At 39.1% G+C, this 20,063-nt stretch overlaps 1 protein-coding gene across 5 annotated transcripts in view; it reads left to right on the top strand.

The window, feature by feature from the left end:
* The window catches only part of FIGN (fidgetin, microtubule severing factor), a 100,554-nt gene that overhangs the window by 80,265 nt on the left and 226 nt on the right, over window positions 1-20,063 (top strand). For 4 of the 5 annotated variants that reach the window (XM_057423701.1, XM_057423699.1, XM_057423700.1 and 1 more), the window contains one exon: window positions 12,860-20,063. This exon is cut by the window's right edge and continues 226 nt beyond it. In XM_057423701.1, coding sequence (XP_057279684.1) covers window positions 12,868-15,108 — 2,241 coding nt within the window. In that variant the 5' untranslated portion in view covers window positions 12,860-12,867 and the 3' untranslated portion in view covers window positions 15,109-20,063. The remainder of the gene's footprint in view (window positions 1-12,859) is intronic. The other variant, XR_008974123.1, reaches the window with a different exon arrangement.

Genomic DNA, 20,063 nt, shown 5'->3' with positions numbered 1-20,063 from the left:
TAACTTTATGCATGCTCAGTAAATGATACCTGACTTACAGTAGTCTGTATATTCCCCATATAGTCTGTGATTAAGTACCATTTACAGAGGTAATCCAGTCTAGCACAGTATTTTAAGCAGTTTTAATTTTTTTTCTGCAAATCTTATTGAACCCCAAGCATTTTCAAATATATTTTTAGGGGAACAAAAAGTCTATATTGCAGTAAATCTATCATCACAGCTACCGATTCCTTGAGCTTAATTATGACACTACTAAATGTGAAAATCTATTCAGCGCTAGGAACACTTTTCACATTACATTCACGCTAAAGATTGGCTGTTAAGAGCTCATTACTGGTAGTTTTCTAAAGAGCGGTTTATTAAACACTGTTACCTAATAAGCATCTTTGGTGGTGCAAATTGCTGAAAACAGTAATGAGTCTGATTAGACTTCATTTCAATTACAACAGCTTGTCTAGCTAAAAAAAAAAAAAAAATTAAAAAAAAATCTCTCCTTGATGTTTTGGAATCTGGCTACAATGCATTAGATGGTTTAAAAGGAAAATGCCACCTCTGTGTTTCCTTTCCACAGTTCAGTAATGAATAGAGAGCTGTCCGAGTAGCCGTCCAATTTAACACATTGGAAAACTAGATGGGCAGCGTTGGAAGCACAATCCTGTTTGCTTAAAAATTCTACAAAGGCTTTCCAGTTAATATATCTAAATAGGGTCATATTTAGGTTTCCTCTGCTTCCCTTGCATAAGAATATAAAACCGTAAGATGAGAGAAAATTAAAATGATTCATTCCTACCTGCTTTGCAGAGGTTATGCATTCCTCTAATTATGCACCTTTCAGTTGTTATCTGTAAATCATTTACAGATCTGTAAGATCTGTAAATCTTTTACTTGCAATCACAAAATTCTCAAGCTTTCACAGTACTTCATGATTCAACCTGTGGGGCTTTTTAACTTCTACAAATTTTTTCCAAAGTAAAAATGAAACTTAATAAATTTATACTGCTGGTATCAAATACTTCACTGAATATTTGTTAGTTTATGAACTTAATTTTTGATGCTAAGTGTGTTTAAGTGTATTAATGTTAAGGTTTCCTTAAAAGTCATTCCTTTATCTTGCTTACACATTCTGGATGAAAAGAATTTAAGTTGATCGTTACTCAATATGTAGTAAAATCATAATGTTCCTGTTGATAGTGTATAGAATTTTTAATACTAAATTCATGTGGATGCACTTTTATAATATTATTTAACACAGAATTGGATATTTTTATAATTAAAACCTTGTAATAAATTATGCCTGGAGAAATTACAGAAGGGGGCACACATAGAAGATACAGTGCTACTGAAGGTGGTATGTTGGACTGGGTCTCGGTGTGGCTGAAATCAGACTTCTTTCCAGGCAGCTTACAGCAAATTTTAGGAAGGTTCACATTCAATAAAGTTTGCAAGCCACCCTATTAGGCATAGGAAATAATGCAGAAACTGAGCTAATGCAGCAAATACCAGAAGACTCTGTCCAGATTTTAATGAAATGTTTTCTGTTAGGAGTTGTTATTAAATATGTGGCCCAAAACCCCAATGCTGGTGAGCAAAACAGACTTTGCTTAATTAACTGCTGAATAATTGTTGCCTAAAAAGAAAATCATACAGTAAAAAGTGAGGCACATTTATCTCTTTCACAGTAAATTGTAAACTTCAGTGGTTCTTGTGACTTCAAACCAGAGAAGTGACAGCAGAATCAAGCCCATGAACCTCGGCATCTCGTATTGACAGCAAACCCCTTTTTGGCTCTTTTTGTGAAGTTACCTTTCTACCTTGTCTTTGAAATTCTTCCAGTTAGCTGTGACATATTGTATATTTTGTGAGAGAAAGGACTTTCGTCAGTGTGCATCATCAAACATCAAGTAAAATAGTGGGTTGGGTTTTTTCTTAAGAACATCATACAAACACAAGTGCTATTATTCAGCTATACAAATGTGTGCCTGTAGTGTGCTTTGAGATGCTAATCAGTGGAGCTTGACTTCTGTACCCCGAAGCAAATTTTAAAACTATTTCATCATTAGCTGACTATGTATGCAATAACACTATGGACAAAATTACAGGAAAAATAACACAGCTTATTGTTATTTAATCTATCAACAGTGCTCCGATAGTTATTGATACAATCATCACATGGTTTTGATTTTTGTTGTCTCTTGAAGGCTGTTTTTACAGAAAAGACTGAATTTGTGTGATAGCTCCAAAGACGTGACATTTTATCAGCTGGGCTCTATCATTTCTTTCTGTTTTTAAAGAAAGCATGTTATTCTTTTCTGCCCCTTAAACTGCCTGTGCACCCTCTCAATGACATACTGCGTGTTTCAGGACATGGCTCAACTTTTCCTGCTGCAGGATGAGCTTTGCTCTTTTTGAGAAAGGAGAGCCAACATATAACATGAGGAGTTAGTTTTCCCACTCTCTCCAGTACTATGGCAAAAATATCAGCATACACAGAGTTAAATTTCTCAGTTAAGTCATTCTGTCTAGTGCCTATGTGTGTAAAATATATAAATGTTCATGCATATAGGAACAGAGAGTTTTCTATATTTACCTATAGAAAATTCCCTGTTCCTCCTCCCCCCATCCCCTAGTTAATTTGTCAAGCTAACTGAACAATCTATATAGCTCTTTTCAAGCGCTCAGGAAACAATACAGTAAGTCCCAAACCAAGAGCATGTAAAAAATTGGCTGTCTTCCATTTTTCAGTAGTTAATTCAGATACATGTTATTGAATGAGCCAGGAAGAATGTTTGGAATTTGTGGGATACAATAATTGAAAGGTTTAAGTGGGGAAAAGATTTAGTTCAGTGTCTTGTTTCTAGGATGTCAGTTCTTTGGTTATGCTTCTGCTTTTAATCTTGTTTCTCCTCTTTAGGGGGAGCAGGAAGGAAAGGAAGGATCAGCTCCTAGTACAGCCAAGCCCGGGAAGGAGCCATGCTGGAGCTCTGTTTTCCTGAAGAGTGTGATTAGTGCAGTTCTGATGACTTAGCTAAGGTGTTCCCTACCTTGGGGAGGAAATCTGAGGTTCCCAGTGATAGCATGATTTCTTCTTACTTCATCTCTCATGTTGAAATACTAATGTTGTTTGTTTGGGTTTTTTTAAATGGAAAGACTAAGTAAGTGTACGGATTGATAATACAATCCTTTTACGTGGGAAATTCTCTTTGGAAAGACAGCGTGTGCCAGCCCTAGCTGATCTGATGATTATAGTGAAGAGAAATGTGTGTGGTGTGTGTCTGGTACGACAGGGAAAAAGGGAGAGAGTGGATGAGCTCTGCTGAGAGCTCCCTGCTCTTAATCCTGGGCCATGTCAGGAGTATTCTAAAGCAGTTTATCTTCATGTGTCGTCTTGTATATAAGAAACAACACTAAACCCACCAAAACTCATTTCATATGTAGCTTTTTCCACAGCCTTCAGATCAAAGTTATTTTCTTCAGGCTGGACTAAATTATACGCAGGTCCCAGGAGTGAAGGACACTGAATTAATGCACTATGTCAACCAGTCCTGGCTATAGAATATTTTTATAGAAGTGTGAGACGCAACATCTCTTTACTATTTCATTAAAAATTAATGTGCAGATGATTGCCAAAAAGCAAAATGCGTAAATAACATAAACAAATTTTGCAAAAGCTTTGTACACTGTGGAGTCATCTTAAGAAGGATTTTTTTTCCTTGAGTATCAGATTACTTCTATATATACTTTTAATCAGTATTTGTTCTCATTTAGCTAATTAGCAGAGGTACTCTAATCTTAGTAAAACAACTGTTCGTACCTCTCCTATGTTGGTAGGTTTTGGAATAAGCACTTTAAAAGCAGAGCAGCATTCTGGTTACAGGCTGGAGCAGTGTGTTATTGGCCCATATGAATTTGCTTTTTCACTTTTGTTAGTTGAGTGTAATGGGTCAAGCCTGACTACAGTTATTTGAAACTTATCGAAATTGATCTTTGCCTTCATATTTGTAAGGTGAATAGGGCTGGTTAGATAAATCTCTGGAATTAGCCTTCTCTTGCTGTATATAAAGCTATGAAGTATATGCATACATACATAAATTAATTTTTTCTGAAGTATGATGACTGAAAAATATATTAAAACATATAATGTAGTGAAATCTGTACAGAGTGCTGCTGCTGTTAATTGGAGGGAAATATAGTTTAAATAATTTTCGGCGTAATTTGGTTTTACGTATTAGAGCAAGATTATTTTCTAACATTTTGGAACAGCATGATATAAGAAATAATTCAGCATCCCTTAATATCTATTTATTGTGCACCCACTTTGTTCAAATAAAGTATGTCCCTTCATGACAGTTTTAACCCCATTTATCCTCATGCACAAGTGCTCACCTGTTATTTACTCACATAAGAGAAGGTCGATACTGCAGAACAAGGGGAGTGCTCTGTTGTGACAGAAACCATACATATTCATTAGCTTTGCTGTCCCTATGGACACATGTAGTATGTCCTGGTGATCTTCATATGGCAAAAGGAAGTGAGCTTAAGAAGGAAGTCGTCTTAATGGATTTAAGAAACAAAAAAAAAAAAAAAAAGTGTTTTTAAAATGCTTTATTTATATTGAGGAACCAAATCAGTAATTCTAAGTGTGAATGAAAAATAAAACTGCTGTAAAATGAAGCAATGTACTGAATCATGAGTAGCAACAGAAATGGAAAAAATAATAGAATCCAATGTTTGAAAAGTACAATTCTTAGATTCCTTTTTTTTTTCCTGGAAAGCTTAGGTCAGGATCTGAGTGTTCCATATGAGGCTCCTTATTGCTGCAAATTTCTTTTGCCTCTTGTTTCCTTGCTAAAAAGCAAGTTCATGGTTCTGTGTTTCACCTGCTGCAGTTGATTGTGTGAGAAACACGATAAAGCAGTCAGTGTATTTTATCTGCTCTGCTTTTAAGGATTTGCGTTGTGTTCTTTCAAGGTAAATGTGCCTCAAATTCCACTTTTGGAAGGGGAACCAAGGAAAAGGCCACCTCTGCTATTTTGTTGCTTAAAAAGAGAGTATGCATTTTGCTGCACTTATAAAAGCTTCAGTTGGGTTTCTTGGAAACTTGAAGTAAACACTTCAGTGGGAGCACAATCAAACTTCAGGTATAGACTGTTTTGTATTTGCATGAATGTTGGTGCCAAGTGAACAAACTCCATGTTCATTTATGACTATTTTAACATGAGTGTTTTAATTCTCAGAATCACTACAGATATCTTACAGTAGTTATATCGATTCTTATGTTTATATAGGTATAAATTGCAGATTGTGTGGCATATTAAATCTTTTAAAAACACATTATGCCTACAAGCTTTCAGTGGAATACAGAAAGTTATATATATAATTTTGATAAGTTATGCTTATTTTATTTACAGTTACTTTTCTCCTGAGTATTCTCTGAAAAATTATTATGGTCTCATTTGTTTGGTATTGACAAAATATGCTATGTCTTGCAAAGGCATGGTAGTGTTTGAAGGTACTTGACAGAAACAGCTTAAAAATATAAAACCTGGGAAGGGGAAGAATCATTATAGGTTGAAAGAAAACTCAGTGCAATTATTGTCTTCATTAATGTGTGTTTTCTAGTTGGTTTAGAAAAGTGTTATGAGCAAATGTGTACAGTGAGGGCAGACTGTAAAGTATTTTAAAGATCACTGACAATAAATCACAAACATGACCAATTTTCTATACAGAAGGATTCTGACACGTGTGCATAAATGGTTTTACTTATGGTACGCAATGACAGTGCATCAGTGTGATCACACTGCAAGAATAGAGCCCTGAACTGGGAATGCTTTTGTGCTTAAGGACTGCTGTTGCAGAGAAACCGATACCTTCGAGGTGGGCAGCATCCTGGGAGATCCTGTGGCGTGCCTAAGTAATAGTTATAGTCCCTACCTTCCACACGTGTGGGCTGCTGTTTGCTTGGCCTACAGATCAAGCCTGCTTCTGCTGGCAAAATATGATAGTGTCATCTCTGGACCTAGTTTGCCTTTGCTTGCTTGACTGTTATTTCTCCTTATTTCTGTTTCTTAAGGCCTTTGAAGCTGATGGATCTGCTAACGGCTGTTTAGCCAGAAATGTCTTTGTGACTGCTTTACATAAATGGTGGGGAGGGTGCTTGAGAAGAGAGAACTCATTTGCTGTAAATGTATTGCAATTTGTTGCTGTAAGGTGTGAATGTGTGATTTTAAAAGGAATAATCATTTGACAGTATTTAAATTAGATAATTGGCATGTATTACTTTGAGATTCCATGTCTGTTTTTTAATTTTTAACTGGTCCAGGCTCTTCTAAAATATGTTGCATTTTTCTTATTTCTTTTATTTTTAAGTGCTGTTGACATATATGTGATCCTCAGTATTACTTGTGATTTAAGTGTTTTGTTTTAAAGATTGAAATGTTTTCACTGTCTGTGCTAGATGGGAGTCATATTGTAAGTATCCCACCAACAGCTTGATGCCACTGGTGTGCGTGGCATGCATAGGCTATGTATAATAAAAGGAATAACAGAGCCCTAACAAGAAAATGCTGAGAGCACTTTCCAGGCCTGTTTTGGTGAGTTTGTGGCTGCCACTTACTGAAAAAAGCTTCCAGAGCTAGGCCCATACAGCTGGGTGGCTCACTTGAAGGCTCATCCTCCTGCCGAGTCCTTTGACGTCAAAGGAGTTCCTCATGGACTGGAGCAGAGGTCTTAACTGAATAATTAGAAAATAAATGTGGGAATCATTTTCTTTCTTTTTTGTTTGTTTTTTTTTTTCTTTTTTCTCCTGCAAAGCATAATTAGCTCGCTCCACTCTTCAAAATCCGCCCTGTTTCCAATTAAGAGAGATCAGTTGCACTATCTTCAAACAGCTAAAATTATGCTTATCAATAAAAAATGGAGTGTAAAAGAATTGTTTTATCTTGAATTAATTTTTATTATTATGGGGCATATGACAATATATAGTCTTACAAAATATCAGATTTAGCACAAACCCGGGGTGTTGTGTGTCCTACATCTTGAACAGTGGTTATGGCATGACTCATATATTCTATTCTGTCCCATGTGTAAGAAGGATTTTAAAATGTGAATTTAGGGCCTGATCCTCAAGGTACTAACATGTTTGTTTCTCACTGATGTATGAGCTATGAGAAGTCCTGATACATTCCAGTGAAGTGCCTGTTTAAGTCAGTAGCTGTTCTGGCAGATCTCTGCATGTCCACAAGAAGCAATCCCTTGGCTAAATTCATTATGGTCCATTGTGAAAATAGCGGTTTTGAATACCTGGAGACAGGCCTGAGAGTAGCATTTCAGTGGGCAGCTTTTGGAGTCTTTGACTAAATGTGTAAGCAACCCAAAGTGGTGAAGTTCAAAACCACTTGCAAGTCTACAAGCAAGAGGGTTGGTGGTACTCAGAGCTGTGGTTTTGGAGTTGTTCCTTACCTTGCAACAGTGTGATGCTACAATTTGGTTATGGACAGTTATCAGAAGCATCTCATTTACTTGTTCATCCCTGGTACAGTCTGCCCCGGTACAGTCTTCCCCTGTTCAACGGCACATTATGCAGTTGCTCATATTGCATTTAATCATATGCTTAAAGTTAAGAACCTGCTTAAGCAACTGATGCTCACAAAGGAACCAAGCAGACCTGTGCTACATATAACCTGAGGCACTCCAGGGATGAGGGATAAACAGGAATAGAGAGACCACAACCTGAGAAAATTTTTCTGTTGCCTCAGGTATGTTGAAGGAATGGTTGGAGGCCCCTGACCCAAACTAAAACTTTGGTAGCTGGTTGGGAAGGTTGGTGTGCTGCCCTGTTTCTAGTTCCTTGTGCTCAGTACCTGCATGCCATTTAGGTTTTGTTTCCCAGCATCTCTGGATGTGCAATGCAGCCTCTGCAGGTATCTTCAGAAAACCACAGCTTCATATGATTTAATTTTAGCTTGATTATTTTATTAGAGGTATGAATAGATGAGAGAGAGGTTTACTAAAGTCCTTGTGCCCTTTGTCTAAAGCAAAACGTTGATAACGAAGTTGGTTGGTTGAAGGTGATTGTCATTGCTTGGACTTCTGTGTGGGACACTGAATCCTTTGTTGTGTTTTTACCCGGTGTGGTCCTCAGCTAGTATTTCTGGACTTTTCCATGCCTGTTTTCAACAGAAACACTTGTATTTAAATTGAAAGGAAAGGCTAGATACTTATTTTTAGTTTTCTGTAACTGATACAATCCTGTAAGGCGTTGAGCATTTTGACTTGATACTGAGGGCACCAGTAGAGGAGGGTTCTTTGTGTTCACAAACTTATTCATGTTTCCAGCAGTATCAGACCCCACTTGACCAGGATGTGTAGAACACTGCTTGTTCCTTATTTGCATTCAGATTAAAATGTTTCTTAATTCTGACATTCTTTTGTTGTTGTTGTTGTTGTTCTGGATTTTATGTGGCTTTTTTTAGTGTGGTTTGGGGGGTGTTTTTGTTTTGTTTGGGTTTTTTTCTGAATTTATAAATCTGAATATGTAAGTGGATTTCTGCTATATGGAATTGTTCTATGTGAAATTGATGAAGTACTGTGTATTAGATTTTATATTTTCAGGCTAAGTGCACAAAATTAGAAACGGAGAAAAATGGTCACAGATTTGGTACAAAGAAATTGAATAATTAAATTATTGACTATAATTACTTTAAATGTAATTCAGATAGATCCAACTTGAAGAATTATGGAGCAGGGTTGTATAGCAGGGCTTTCAGGACAAGGAAAAATAGATACTGCTAAAAAAGCCTACACTGCCTCTCTATATAATGTATTAAATTTATCTTAAAAGCTATTCTCTAATAAGTACATACCTGTACTCAAAGAACAGAACCCTTTCCTTTTGCCCTTTACAGCCCATACCAGCACAGTTTACACAGTTCAAAACTGTCGATAGCTCAGAGGATTCCTAAGTTAGCAAAGATTTAAAAAAAAAAAAACATTCTTCAGCTTTGCATTGCTTCTGGATTTTCAGGAAGTTACCAAGCAAATGCACTGTTTGCAGGCTCATGGCTTATGTCAGAGCTTAAATTATGGTTAAAAAAATATATATATAAGTAAAAAAAAAAGAAGCAACCTCTAAATATGTCCTTATTTACCTGATCTTGGGTATTTGTATCAGCGTTTGGATTCCTAACAAAAGAAATGCAGGAGCATGTATCAGCTCAAGCAAAAAAACAACTAGTAAAATACAATTTAAAAGATGGAGAGGAAGTGGCTGCAAACATTACACAGTTGGAGGTGGGGGAAGTGTTTGCATAATTAAAATAAACTACAACTTCTTTTTTTTCTTTTTTTCCTCCAAAATCATACATTTGACTTTTGTCAAACAGTTATTGAACTATTAAGAAACTGAGTCAAACCTAGCAAAACTTTGCTGCTTTTTCAATTACTATCAAATTGAAGAAATGGCTCTTTCCCCCCTCCTCACCCCAGTCCAGACCATTCCAGTGGACTTCATGTAAATACAGATTTCTTCACTGCTAACTAATGCAAAAAATATGCATATGGTTAACTATTAACCTATGCTTCCAAATAACACTAATGATTGCAATGTGCTGGAATAAATGCTCATGTTTCAGGGGAAGAGAACAGTCCTGTTCTCTTAAGCTTATCTAATCAAGGCCTAATCCTGCCTTTACAGTCTTTGTTAAATGCATTGGTATTTAATATGCATCAATAAATAAACTTTCAATTATTGTGCAGTGTGCATATCCAAAGATAGCATGACAATGTGAAACTACTGGCCTAGCTAACAATTATTCCAAATAAAGAACGCTGATGATGTGATTTCCTCCCTTCTTCTTCTAATGGATAATTCAGATTTTCTGACATTCTTTTGCAGCCTCATAATAAGGAATAAAAATTAATCTAGACCAATAAAATTCAGAGAATTTAATTTTTACACCACCTAAATGAATCTCCCAGCTGTGACTGAAAATAAAATTATTTTATTTTAAAAGCATGCAATCCAATCTAAACAAAAAAGGGCAATTGATTAAATTTTTAAAGTATTTATGAAACATATTTTGAAAAGCTTGAAAATGGGAGGTGTATGATATATGTTGTTGCGCTCTGACCTAATGTATTCTTTTATCTCTTTAAATCGAATGGTCTTCCTTCTACAAGCTGTTAAAGACAATGTGCCACAAGCGTATTCATTGACTACAGTACAAATACCAGCCCAGCCAGATTCTCTGTTCCATCCATGCCTATTTCATTCACCTTCTTTTTCACAAGTTTTGCTGCTGCTTTAGTGCATTCTTTTCAGTCTTTCTCATTGCATGTGAGTAGCTGGTGAATCATCAAGCTACTCAAGTTCTTCTGCATCTCTGTAACAAAAGCTTTTAAGTGTTTTGGTAACCTTATAAGCCAAATACTGCAGAACACAGTTTGTTGGGTTGTTTCAGTTTTGGGTTATTTTCTGTTTGTTTGTTTTTTAACAGGGGTAGTCAACTTGTATGTCACTTAGGCATTTTTATGTTACAGGAATATTAATATTCTTTTATAAAAGGTTGAATTAAATTTCAGGGTGCTAGAACTGATTGGACGCTGATTACTTCCAATTGGCTCCTGGTGATTTGCTCTTCAGATTTCTGGCTGAATTTAACCAAGTATGATTTCTGAAAAGCTTCTGATAGTTTCTCATTAGAATTGCATTTATTTATTCTTATTTTTTATGAGCATGATTTCTATGATTTTACCCAATTTCATGATCTATTTACTACCTCTGAAAGGCAGTGGTTGAAACATCGGAATAATTAGCAAAAATAGACTATATTCATACTAAACGAAAGAAATAAATCTGCCAAAAACTCAGTCTCAAAGCTGCATTTGTCAAAAGCACTTCTCTGAATTAACTTTTATAGGATAACTGTATAATTGTTAACAGACATTTTTCTCAAGTTGTCAAAGTGTTGGAAAAATGAGAAAGAAAATGTTCAGGGAAAAAAATCCACAAGTAATCAATGGCGTGCTCGTGTGGACTGAGATTTGCAGTGCTTGTGCTAATAAAATATAAGGCTCCATTAGAGGTACTTTGCAGTGCTCAGGCTAAATTTAAATAATTTGGTGATTTGCAAATGCATGAAGAGTCCAAAAATAAAAATGAAGAGTCCAAATGCAAATGAGTGCAACGGCAATAAAATATAATTGCAAATGAATCTGTTGCTTTATTCATTTATTGTGTAATTACTGCAATCCTTCCCACCTTGTTTTCAGTATTTCTTAATCATTAAGTCGGAAGCATGACAGCAGTGCCAGCCCTGGCATGATTCTCTTTGACTAAAACCTTGTAAATTAACACAATTAGCACAGCATCATCCTGCTAATTAACTTCCAGTGTCTGGTGCAGTGGTTTTGCAAACAAGGAAGAGGGAGTCAGAAGGGAATAAACATGCCATTCTGTTACCAAACTGTGTGCTGTGTTAGGTTTAGCTCAGCGAGGCTAAGCTGGCCATGTCAGATGCCAGAGTCAGGCAATGAAGAGCTAAAGGGGTTGGGGAGAAAAACAGGAGGGGGTAGAAGCTGTCAAAATAGACTGCAGTAATTCAGAGGGGAGCTGGTGCCACAGATGCTTCATTTCGACTAGGCCTCCTCCTTATCAGGGAATCTGTGCCAGAGGGCACAAGACTGTTTGCAAAAATCACTTTTGGTAATACGAGAGAGATTAAGGAGGTCTATTTGATACAGCTGTACAAAAATCAGCAATGTGTCTACCATGCATAGGTAGAGTTGGAGGGGGTTATCTTTAAGCTTTTAAATTGCTCTTACTGCGCATGGTGGATTACGAGGAGGAGTGATTATTCCCATCACATTATTTACAAGATTAATTACTTCAAAATGACATTTGCTTTTTTTTCCTCTTTTTTTTTCTTTTTTATTCAAGGTGGGGGTTACAGCCAGCTGTGGAAGCCGCAGAACTTTTTAGGGACTTAACTTCATTTCTTTTTCCTTTTTTCATCTGTTTTTCTTTTCTTTCTTTCTGTTTTCTTTTTTTTTTTTTCTTTTTTAACCCTCTTTCTTTGTACCCTGGAGGCTGTGAGGCTTGGGGGGGGGGGGGAGAGAGAGAGAGCAAGCAAGGAGACCGACAGACAAGTCATGCTTGGTTTTTTTTTCCAGAGCCTCAACAACAGAACTGAGAGGCAGAAAGGAGCCAGTTGTAATTCATACCGAGTTGTAGGCTTTGTGTGATGAAAGCGACGGAGCGCTGCCTGGGAGATTGCTTTGCTGCACTCCACGAAGCAGATTTGAAACTGTCGTGGACCACTTTAGATGAGACTTGGATTATGGAATGACCTGCTATGTCTGTGTCATATTGTTCTGCGCAGGGTGCATTATACTGTGCTAACTAGGTGTTCAGTACCAAATAAGAGAGGTATCCTAGATGTGATCTGTCAGCTGTGTCTCATATTTTTATATTGGTTCAAATATAAAACTGAAACAGTGATGAGAGAGGACAGAGCAGCTGGATGCCGTGTATGTTAACAATAAATCCGCACTCAGGGTATTTAAAACATACTGAGTTTTATTTAATTACTTTGAGAAATCTAGCATTATCTGGCTTTTTTAATAACCCCCCACTGTATCGGCAAAAGATGTGTCTACGTGTGTATGTGCCTACAATGAACCAAGCAGTTTATGCTGCTTCATAAAGGCACTGGATTTTCTTTCCTTAAGGATCTGTGGTGTTAAGTACAGTCTTTCAGAGAGCTGAAGAAGTTCCTAGGCAGTATGTTTGAGAGCGCATTTAAAAGCATCTGAAAAAGGCCGAGCTTACTGTTAACTTTGGTTTTTTTTCCTGCCGCCCTAGGCTTGAAGATGCAGTGGACGCCAGAGCATGCCCAGTGGCCAGAACAGCACTTCGATATCACTTCAACTACCCGGTCCCCTGCCCACAAGGTGGAAGCCTACCGGGGGCACCTGCAGCGCACCTACCAGTATGCTTGGGCCAACGATGACATCTCGGCTCTGACTGCCTCTAATCTTCTGAAAAAGTATGCAGAAAAATATTCTGGTATTTTGGAAGGCCCGGCCGAGCGGCCCATTCTCAGCAATTACTCTGAAGCTCCCTCGGGGCTGGTGAACGGTCGGAAGAATGAAAGTGAGCCCTGGCAGCCATCGCTGAACTCGGAGAGCGTGTATCCCATGAACTGTGTCCCAGACGTTATCACGGCCAGCAAAGCTGGGGTAAGTGCAGCCCTCCCTCCCGCAGATGTCTCGGCCAGCATTGGGAGCTCTCCTGGGGTGGCCAGTAACCTGGCTGAACCCAGTTACTCCAGCAGCACCTGTGGAAGTCACACAGTTCCCAGTCTTCATTCAGGGCTCCCATCTCAGGAATACGCTGCAGGATACAATGGCTCATACTTGCATACCAGTTACAGCGGCCAGCCAGCACCTGCACTTCCATCCCCTCATCCATCCCCACTGCATAGCTCGGGACTTTTACAGCCACCACCACCACCGCCACCACCAGCCCTTGTCCCTGGCTACAACGGGACCTCTAACCTCTCCAGTTACAGTTACCCTTCTGCCAGTTACCCTCCTCAAACTGCTGTTGGCCCTGGGTACAGCCCTGGGGGTGCCCCGCCGCCCTCAGCGTACCTGCCTTCAGGAATCCCTGCTCCGACCCCTCTGCCCCCAACCACCGTCCCCAGCTACTCCTACCAGGGCCATGGTCTGACCCCCATTGCGCCATCTGCCTTGACAAACAGTTCAGCGAGCTCTCTCAAAAGGAAAGCTTTCTACATGGCAGGGCAAGGAGAAATGGACTCCAGTTATGGAAATTACAGCTATGGCCAACAGAGATCTACACAGAGTCCCATGTATCGAATGCCCGACAACAGCATTTCAAATGCAAACAGGGGGAATGGTTTTGACAGAAGTGCTGAAACATCATCCTTAGCATTTAAGCCAACAAAGCAGCTAATGTCCTCTGAACAGCAAAGGAAATTCAGCAGCCAGTCCAGTAGGGCGTTAACACCCCCATCCTATAGTACTGCTAAAAACTCACTGGGTTCGAGATCAAGTGACTCATTTGGGAAGTATACCTCCCCAGTAATGAATGAGCACAGTGATGAGCACAGGCAGCTCCTCCCTCACCCAATGCAAGGCCCGGGACTTCGTGCAGCTACCTCATCCAACCACTCTGTGGACGAGCAACTGAAGAATACTGACACACACCTCATTGACCTTGTTACCAACGAGATTATCAACCAAGGACCTCCCGTGGACTGGAGTGACATCGCTGGCCTAGATCTAGTAAAGGCCGTCATTAAGGAGGAGGTTTTATGGCCAGTATTGAGGTCAGATGCATTCAATGGACTGACTGCTCTACCTCGGAGCATCCTTTTATTTGGACCTCGGGGAACAGGCAAAACATTAATGGGCAGATGTATAGCTAGTCAGCTGGGGGCCACATTTTTCAAAATCACTGGCTCTGGCCTTGTCACAAAGTGGTTAGGGGAAGGAGAAAAAATTGTCCATGCCTCCTTCCTCGTGGCAAGGTGCCGCCAACCCTCAGTGATTTTTGTTAGTGACATTGATATGCTCCTTTCCTCTCAAGTGAGTGAAGAACACAGCCCAGTAAGTCGGATGAGAACCGAGTTCCTTATGCAGCTGGACACTGTACTGACTTCTGCTGAGGACCAAATAGTAGTAATCTGCGCCACGAGTAAACCGGAAGAAATTGATGAATCTCTTCGAAGGTACTTCATGAAACGGCTTTTAATCCCACTTCCTGACAGCACAGCGAGACACCAGATAATAGTACAACTGCTCTCACAGCACAATTACTGTCTCAATGACAAGGAGGTTGCACTGCTTGTCCAGCGCACAGAAGGCTTTTCTGGACTAGATGTGGCTCACTTGTGTCAGGAAGCCGTGGTGGGCCCACTCCATGCCATGCCAGCCACAGACCTTTCAGCCATTATGCCCAGCCAGTTGAGGCCAGTTACATATCAAGACTTTGAAAATGCTTTCTGCAAGATACAGCCTAGCATATCTCAAAAAGAGCTTGATACATATGTTGAATGGAACAAAATGTTTGGTTGCAGTCAGTGATACTACTTAAAAAAAGTGTAATGAATGTTGGCACACACAGAACCTGCTACATAGGGTAGAGAACCCTTTTCAGTGGTGTTAAAATTGCAAAGGGTACTGGGAAGACTACAATTTACCTTGCCTCTAAAGAGCCAGGGTATACTTGAAGGAAAAGTGCATCAAACAAGAGCTGCTGATCTGAAAAAGCCACACATGACAGAAAGCGCATGTTGATGCTCAGTTCTGTTCAAGCTAGACAATACTCACCAAGGAGCAAGGTGCAAGTGGGTTGATTTCAGAAGGACATGAACCCTGTGTGTTGATTCCATTCTGCTGTTCTTGAGATTTAGTTGCTGTCAAGTGCCTGAAGTGGTGCTTTATTTTTTGTTTGCCTCACAATTACATTGGTGGCATGTGCTAATATAAAGAGCTTTAACTTCAAACATTATTGGACTAAAGAGATGAACGGTTGTGTTGCGACAGAGAACCAGATTTTTGCTATTCTAAGAGCAACAGTATTCCTCAATCCTGTCTGTTCTGCGGTGTTAAACTAAGAACAGGTAAAACAGGGTAATGGTAATCTGGACCTTAATTTCTGCAGTTCATTTCTTTTAATGTTCTGTCTGCAAAAACTCAGGAAAGTGATTGTGATTTGTACAGTACCTCAAAGGAATGTGTTGAAAGCACTATGTACTGCTGAGAGTTATAGGCTAGGCTTCAATGTTACTTTATATTAAATATGTATGTTTACCTCAACAATTGGAAAATGGCAAGGAAAATTACTTTGAATGTATCCAGGAAAAAACTAAAGTGTGATATGACTGAAGCTTTACAGTTTTTAAAAATAGAAACAGAAGGATTTCCCAGTGTTCAGAAATGGTTCTTCTGCAAATTTGTCAGATCAAACCAGAGCAGAACGATTTTTCTTGTCAGTAAACTGTAAGAGTTTTCAGCATATTGCTCCTTGATAATTACGTGATACAGTCTTTAGAAGGTGCATAGATGAAAAAGAGCCACTTAATTGGTTTATGTTAGCATCCAAAGCAGTCAAATGTAAGATTTGGTAGGACTCCAAGAGGCAAATTACCTTAAGCTGTGACTGCTGGCCTTTGTTGCGTGGCATTAGTCATAGTTTTGAGGTTACTTTGGTGAAGCTGTAGGGAGTGGGATCAGTGTAGGTCGCTGGCATAGCTATGGGTTGCAGAGCTGTTTGTAGCAATGCAGTGGACTGTGACCAAACAAACAGTACAAATAACAAAGCAAAACTGAACCCTCAAAGTACATTTATTTCCTTTCCCAAACTGTAAAGTTGAGTTTTTGTTGTGTATGTATGGCTCCATTATTCTTAATGCAATCTTCGTTTAGCATCCATAAGAAATCTTCCAGGCTGGAGTGTGCCCACCATTATTTCTACCTCAGTTTTGTTACGTTTCTCTTGGAAAGCAAAGTAAGAAATAGGGCAAAAAACACCACCACCACAAAAGTCAGATTACATTAGGAATGCAAACCTGCTAAACAAGTTTCAGAGAGCTGCTGTTTTTTCCCCTGAAGTCAAGTTTTTCACTATGTTAGTGCTCTTTACTTCCTCCCCCCACCCCCTCTTTTTTTTTTCCCTCCCCCAGATATACGTATTCCGGTGTCTTCCTTCTGGAAAGACTAGGTGGCATGTGTGGCATTTGCTCAGTTCTCCCCCACGCCCCCACCTTCCCTTTATCCTTTAATGCTTTCCGTGCAACTCTTTTGGTGACAGCTGACTGATGTTGGGTAATGTCTCTGAGCAGGAGCAGTGCATGTTGCAGCTGCCCAAGGCCTCTGCCATCACATGAACAAAACAGCCTTGCTTTTTTGAATGTATTTTTTTGTTTGTTTACTTTAAAGAGACAGTAACAAAACTGTTGCAAAGCACTGGCATTTAATGTTTCTGTTAAGTAATGTACATTCAAATCCATTAAATAAATGCACTGAAAAGCCCCAAGAAGAGAGATACCAATCTGTTGATAGGTCATGTTTGTCTTCTCAAAAATTGTATAGACCTTGTCCATTTTGTTAAATCGATGGAGACATTTAGCATTCAGAAAGCTAATGAGGGATTTTGTGATATTGCTGGAAATTTATGACTCTTGATTATTACTTTCCTTTATTTTTCTTTTAAGATATATATATATATTTAGATAGAACGTGCTAAAAACAGAGCAAATAAACCAAAATCTAATTTAAGATGGATTCCTGGCAAACATTTTTTCTATCTAAAACTTTGTTTTAAGCATAAAAGTACCATTTTAAAAACAGTGCCTTTCATTAAGGGTATAGAAAGTAAGACTTAAGTACATCACTTGCTTTTCTTTTTTTTTCTTTTTTTTTTTTTTTCAACAGCAGTTGCAGTCTATGATCCTTGTTATGACCCAGTCTTTCTGCTTCCCCAAATCTCCACAGGCTGCTTCTTCACCCAGGTCATTCCACCATCCTCATATTTGGGAGATCCTGATGTCTCCATTAGCTGTAGGCTCACACTGATCACACTGGCAAGTATGCTACTGCAGATTGCTGACCCAATTTCTGTCTTAGGCATTGCCTTTCATATCTGCTATTTGAGCTGTGCTCATTTGAAAGGCTTGGGCAAGTTTTGATAAACCAACTCTTGTTCAGTTTCTCCTAACCATACTCCTAACAGATTTTTTTGCAGCTAGTAAAATGAAAGCTACCAACTAGTGTGTTTTTTTCCCCTCTTTTTGTCCAGTAGCAGAACCAAAAGCAAACAAAATTGTAGATGGTCCCTTTGGCGTCCAGCTTTAAAGCATTGTCTTTAAAAAGTCACTCTGGGAAATGGATTTTTCAAATGTTAACCAAAGTGAGAAGCTGGCAGAACCTGAGATGGTGTGAAAATGCATGTTCCACACGTGCGCACACACGCACTCATGCTCATTCTCTCTAGGGTGAGATTCTACTTTAGGGCAGCAGAAGTGGAAAGCTTCACCCCTATCCCAACAACTATAAGGAGAGGAAAATAGAGCTGGATTTTTAACCGAATCTTTTCTTACCAACAGCTGTCCTGGTATTGCTCTGAGAGGGTGCCTATTGAATTTATTGAGAGCTTGGCCAAGTAGTGTTAAGAGGAGGCACCTCAGCCCTTCTCCAAGTCCTTTGATGTAATTTTCCCCGCTTTGTGAGGGGCTGAGCTGGCTGAACCCCCTGCCATGTCCTGTCCTTATTGCTTTCCTTCCTCTTCCCACATTCAGCCCATTTTCTACCTAGTGAGCAGGTTTGGGCAAGCTGCTGGTCCTTCACCCCTCTCAGCAGCCTTCTTGTCAAGGAGTGTCCAGGAAGGGCAGGAGCAGTATCCTGAACTTGAGCGGGTCCCAAAAGTTAGGATTGGTTTTGAGAAGAGAGACAAAACACATTCTAATGGTACCTTCATTATTAAATGTTTGCTGGTCTTTGACATTTCTGTGGTAGAAAGCCATTTGCTGTCTTTTATGACTAGGCAAAGATGGGGACTGCTGCCACAGAAGTGCCCAAGTGGTGGGCAGGGACTTCCCAGCCACTGGCACAGCCCTGGAACCTGAAATGGAAATGTCACAGGATTTTAAGGAACCTGAAATGGTTAAAGAGCCTGTGCTGTGTCAGCCTCACTGCAGATGCTTTACGTTGTATTTTTATGTGGGGATCCCATTCTGCATCAGCTCATTTTCTTCCTTGTACCTTCAGTAATAATTCCTATGGCAGCAAAAGTAAAATAAATTGGAAGAATATTTCTGCAAGCTGAAGGATCAGTATCAATTCAAGAAGTTCATAATGACCTTATGTGAAACAGAAACGGCAATACTCTGTACTTCTGCATGTTTCTTTCCAAAATATTCAGAACATTAGTGACAGTAAAGAAGAGTTTGCTGACTGAGCTGATCAATGGAATGTGAAGGCAGTTTACTTTATGGCTATTTACTTTCACACAGATTATTTATCTATTAGTCAGTTTGTATTCTACTCAAATGCAGATAGATGGGCAAAATGTTTTCTTCAGCATTAGAAACCTACCAAGGGGAAAATCAACCATCTGACTAAAATACATAGGCCAAACACCATCTGGGTGCCTTTACCACCTATTTGGAGGCTGTGCTCTGTAAAATGGTACAAGGTCATATTTAGGTGGGGTTTTATAGGATGTTTCTGTAGGGGATCGTCTAGTCATAAAGATCCAAATTGTATCCTGTGTCAAGATGTTAGTATATTGAAAGCAAATTTGGGGATCTGACCGGGGTTTTCACTGTCTGCAAATGCATACAACTTCAGGCAAAGGGCAGTTCTTATAATCACCCTGCTTTTTTCTCTGAAGCACTCCATCATCACGAAGGAGAATGCATTACTCAGATCTGAAGGATACACTTTGTCACAAAACAAGGCCGCCAAAAGTTGTAGGGCCTCCTACCCTTTCACTTACACCAATCTGAAGGTGATATAACCTTGTTGACTTAAAGGAATTACTCCCGATTTCTGCCCTTCTTAGAGAAGTCATTGCTCCAATGTATAATAATCTATGTCTGTTGGTTTTCATCATCAGCTCTGAAAGCTAACCTTGTCCTCACAGCACTAACTCCTTTCCATCTTGTATGTGTGCATGTGTGTATATAATATTTATATGTGCATACACACCATGTCCAAATAATGGCTTTGTCTCTTTACTTAAAAAAAAAATAAAAGTCATTTAATCATCTGCAGATTTATATGAAGCACATTAGTAAACATGGAGATACTAGTATTTCAGAATTCAGAAAAAGCCCAGCTGTGCTGGTGACTAACCAATACATGAACTGAAGCGCACACTCTGCAAGGACCTTTGGTTGACATTCGATTTTGAACCTGCCAGATGCATTTTTGTGAACCAGGGATACTGCATCTTTAATGAACAAGTCTCTACTCTTTCCCCTGTTTTTAAATACAACACAAGCAGTGTAGCACTAGGCACTGCAATTGTCAAAGAC

This window comes from Pezoporus wallicus, unplaced genomic scaffold (genome assembly GCF_028554395.1).
Source record: "Pezoporus wallicus isolate ANWC-B61680 ecotype Strahan unplaced genomic scaffold, APGP_CSIRO_Pwel_v1 contig_1181, whole genome shotgun sequence".
Classification (NCBI taxonomy): Eukaryota; Metazoa; Chordata; class Aves; order Psittaciformes; family Psittacidae; genus Pezoporus; species Pezoporus wallicus.
This window is presented reverse-complemented; position numbering and strand designations above follow the sequence as displayed.